Source organism: Vitis riparia, chromosome 16 (assembly GCF_004353265.1).
Source record: "Vitis riparia cultivar Riparia Gloire de Montpellier isolate 1030 chromosome 16, EGFV_Vit.rip_1.0, whole genome shotgun sequence".
In the NCBI taxonomy this organism is placed as follows: domain Eukaryota; kingdom Viridiplantae; phylum Streptophyta; class Magnoliopsida; order Vitales; family Vitaceae; genus Vitis; species Vitis riparia.
Genome location: NC_048446.1, coordinates 4700491 through 4704759, shown reverse-complemented (window position 1 = coordinate 4704759; position 4269 = coordinate 4700491). Strand labels below are relative to the sequence as shown.

Below are 4269 nucleotides of genomic sequence, written 5' to 3'. Positions count from 1 at the left end.
AATGGGCCTAGGATGCCTAAGTGGGCCTAAGTCTAAATCAAGACTATCAAGGATAACAATAAGGGATTAGGCAATCCCTCAACCAGAGTGTCCGAGGTGGCTCAGAAAAAGTAAATAGTATGAGTAGCTATGGGCCACCAAGGAACTACTATAGAGCACTGGAAATGAACTTAAAGGCATGTGCTAAAGGGACAAAATTGAGGGTCTACACCAACCTACTCCTCAACTTGTTTACTCTTTTAATAGTCTAGTGCTCCATTAATAGTCTAATTCAAAGCCTTACCATGTCAAAGGCATAAGAAACAGAAACCATGCAATAAGAATCATTTCAAAACAAAAGAGAGAAACTGTTAATATGATTATACTAACAAGTACACATACCTACCATCCATGTTATTCATTAATAAATATGTTCTTACATCCATGTAAACAAAATATTAAAATATAATCTTAAGCAGACGGGCCTGGAGAGATAGCCTCTACGAGTTGGCTACAGGTCGTCCAAGTCTCGTCAGATCTTGTACGAAATAAGGTTGCATTGCCACTGAACTCAGGTCTCGAGATTACAGCATTGGTAATTGCAGTGTGGCATTTATCTCCCATCTGCACCAGGTTTTGGCAACAACTAGTAGGGATCTCATTTTTTTCACGTATGAATATTCTAGCAAAGAACAATGGCCTGCATTCTTCACCCAGCTTCTCGAGGCATTGAAACAAATAATGGCGTAATGCTGGTGGAATAATGTCTTGGTCACTGCTGGAAGAAGGTTCTAATGCGAGGCTAAAGTCTTGTTCATTGGCTTCGAATGCCAGTGCTGGTGATGACAGGAAAGCCCCACTCGCTAAGAGAAAGAATGCCATGATAGAGACCTTGCAGAAACTGGCCATGATCTATGTTTGTGAATAGTAAATATGTCTAGAGTTGTGGGAAAATATATCTTTTTGATGGAGGTAATTAGATGGGGTGAAAAGATTCTTATATATATGTATGCCTCGTGGGAAAAGTGGTGGAAATAGTTTCGGTTTCATTTGCTGATTTCATTCTCTTGTAATAAATTAAGTTTAATGCTAATAAATGGAGTGAGTTTCTTTTTCTTCATTAATTTGGTACATAAATTAATATCAAACTAATTAAATTGTGACTTAGAACATTCTTTTTACACTGATAACTAACTAACCTTTCCCTTTTCCCTTTCCCTGTTTCGCACACTGCTTGGTGTGAAGGTTGCATATAGGTCTGCTAAGTCTTAAGCTGAGTTCTTAGTAGGGCGTTCTCCTATTTGAGGATCTTAGTTTGTGCGAGAAGGGAATCTAGCCTCCTCTTCTACTGCAATTGTCGTCCCTCAAATTCTTCGCACAATGCATCCAGCCTGTTGGTATCTGGAGGAATGGATGTGCTATCCATGTCTAGCAAATGGTAGTGAGATAGGTTGTCGGTCATCTTGCTAAGCTTTCAAGTTCGAGATAAAAACTAGTTGTTCGCTTCCCACAGAAGACGCTAATTGTTGGGTTCTCGAGCACTACTTCTTCTGATCAGCAACCTTCCTTTGTTCCTACAAGAAAGTTCACTCGGATGTGGCTCTGAGCAACCTCCTCTAATGCCTAAGTTTTTTTTTTTCTTTTTTTCTTTTTTTCCTGATCGGGCGTTGCAGAGTAATTTTATATGTGAAAAGTTCTGAAAGCGTACCTTTTAGGAAAGCAAGTGCCAACAATCTCCCCAGAGCATAATTCTAACTTTGAAAAGCCAACTTTGAAGATAATGCTGAATTCGAAATCAATCATAGATAACCAGGAAAGTAGACACCAAAATGGGAGATAAGGCACAACATGCAAGTAAACCCCCGTCAAATGGAGGTCTTAATTTTATGATAAGTAACTTAGAGGCAGAAAATCCTAGGGGTGGCATTCTGGTTCAGGCTCCAGGGTCTTGAAAAACTTTCATGATCATCAATTTCATGCACAGTTTCTTAGCTAAGTCTTCCCAAGACAAATTTCTTGTTATATTTCTCGAGGCTATCTTGGTGACATAAAAGAAAGAATTTCTCACTAGACAAGTTGAGGATACTCCACTGTATGACTTCTACCCTATGAAAGCAGATAGTTGGCCTCAACAACCAGAGAGAGAAACCACCCATGCAAGGAGCCACTTTGACTCAAGTACATTGATGAAGAAGATGACAGAGAGAGTAATGTGAACTTGGGATCGTATTTAAGCACTCTCTTATGAAATTTGAACTACTAAGCGAGCAAGAAGCAAAATGCCTTACTGATCATACGCCCTCAAGCCACAAAGTATGGATCGATCTTCATAGTGGTTGGCTGCAAAAGCCTCTAAAGGCTATTATGAAGTTTAATATTAGGTAGACTATAGTTGAGACACTAGAGGAACATCGTATAGCATAATATGGTTGGCAAATATTCTTTGGAAACTCCTATGTAGTGTAGTATGACTAATGCTGGCAATATCCTTTGTAATATTCTTCTTGAAGTACCCTTGTTATTCTCGCCAGTCCACAATATATGAGAGAATACATAGTAAATTGCCCTAATATCCTAGTAGGTAATAATTAAATTAGCTAAAATGACTCAAATTAAATTTTAAACATTCTAAATTTAAAAAAAAAAAGAAACAAAGAATAATATCTTTTACTATTTTGAAAATTTTTCTTTATATATACATATTTTTTAAGAGTTAATTTCATCCATCTCCCAGGAGAAATATATACATATTTCTTTATATATAATATCTTTATATATAGACATGTTATGACTTTGAAACATGTTTAGTAGGTTAAGGGAAACTCATACATATATAGTATTGGTAACTTTTTTTTTATTTATTTATTATATATTCAATATGGGATATCACAATCACAACTCCTATGCAAACACATCTTTGTTGTGTTTCATGAGATTATGGAGCAAAATAACAAGACATCCCTTTTGAAGCCAACAAACTCTCACACTGAGATTACGGGGCCAAATAGATAGCCAATCCTTGTGAGACGAAATAGACTTTCATATTGAGATCAAGGATCAGTTTTGATAATGACCCACACAGGGATTACGAAGCCAAACAAACAAACATTCTTTGTGAGGCCAAACAAACTTTCACATTGAGGTCAGAGATCAGTTCTAATATCATTTATAATGACTTGCTCCAAATCATGTTGGTATTATCTGTTATGGGTTCAAGGGGTCTTCACAAGCTTAAAATATGTCTACAAAGTTAAAAAAATAAATAAAAAATAAATAAATAAATCATACATACACAGTGTCAGTAACTTTTTCTCTTAATCGCTATTAATTTAAAATTCTATCATATATATTTCATGTTCTTTTCATTTGTAATTTTCAATCTCTTCCTATTTAATTCAAAATAAAGAAAGAATTTCATAAAGATGATTAAGTGTATTTAGCATAAGAATAAGAAAAGATAAGTAAAATTTACCTTTTATTTATTTATTTTCTCGATTCAACATGACAAAGAAGAACACTTGTCAATCTTACTCTTACCCTTCTCGCTTTCTGGTTTGAAATTCAACTTAATTTTTGTTAGAGAAGATTAGTTAGGATTAGTTTTGAATTAGTCTTGATAGCTCATGCTTAACAGATTGTAACAATACTTAAGTTGTAGAAATATATAGAGGAAATAGAGAGAGTCTACTTCTTTATGAAGAGGAGACACTTTCTTGACAGTCTTCTAAAATAACCTTTTCCTCAATCTTCTCTCTAGAATATTCGTTCTTAGAATTCTATCATGGTATCATGAAAAGGAAGTTTATGATGCTATCATTATTGATCTCAGAACCACGACAACCTGGTAAAAATATAGATGTTTACTTGAGTCCATTGGTGGATGACCTTAAAACTTTGTGGGAAAAAGGAGTTGAGACTTATGATGCACACTTGCATGAGGTTTTTACTTTAAAGGCCATCCTTTTATGGACAATCAATGATTTCCCTGCATATGGAAACTTAGTTGGTTGCACTGTGAAAGGATATTATGCATGTCCAATATGTGGAGAAGGAACATGTTCCAAAAGATTAAAGCATGGTAGGAAGAACTCATATATGGGTCACCAACAATTTCTTCCACGTAACCATCCCTATCGGAGACAAAAGAAGGCATTCAATGGTGAACAAGATTTTAGGATTCCTCCAAAAAAAATGAGTGGGGAAGAAATACTTGAAAAAGTTGATCTCATTCCTATTTCTTGGGGAAAAATGAAGATAAAATCTCTTGAATCTAATGTGAACACAAATTGT

General features: G+C 35.3%; 1 protein-coding gene across 1 annotated transcript; it reads right to left on the bottom strand.

Annotated features, from left to right (window-relative positions):
- Positions 1 to 450: 450 nt before the first annotated feature.
- Positions 451 to 888, bottom strand: LOC117933167. The gene has a single exon (XM_034854561.1). The coding sequence runs from the start codon at positions 886 to 888 to the stop codon at positions 451 to 453; it is 438 nt and encodes a 145-aa protein (XP_034710452.1).
- Positions 889 to 4269: the final 3381 nt, after the last annotated feature.

Coding starts and splice junctions, on each gene's coding strand:
- LOC117933167 (XM_034854561.1), bottom strand. CDS start 888: ATGGCCAGTTTCTGCAAGGTCTCTATCATGGCATTCTTTCTCTTAGCG.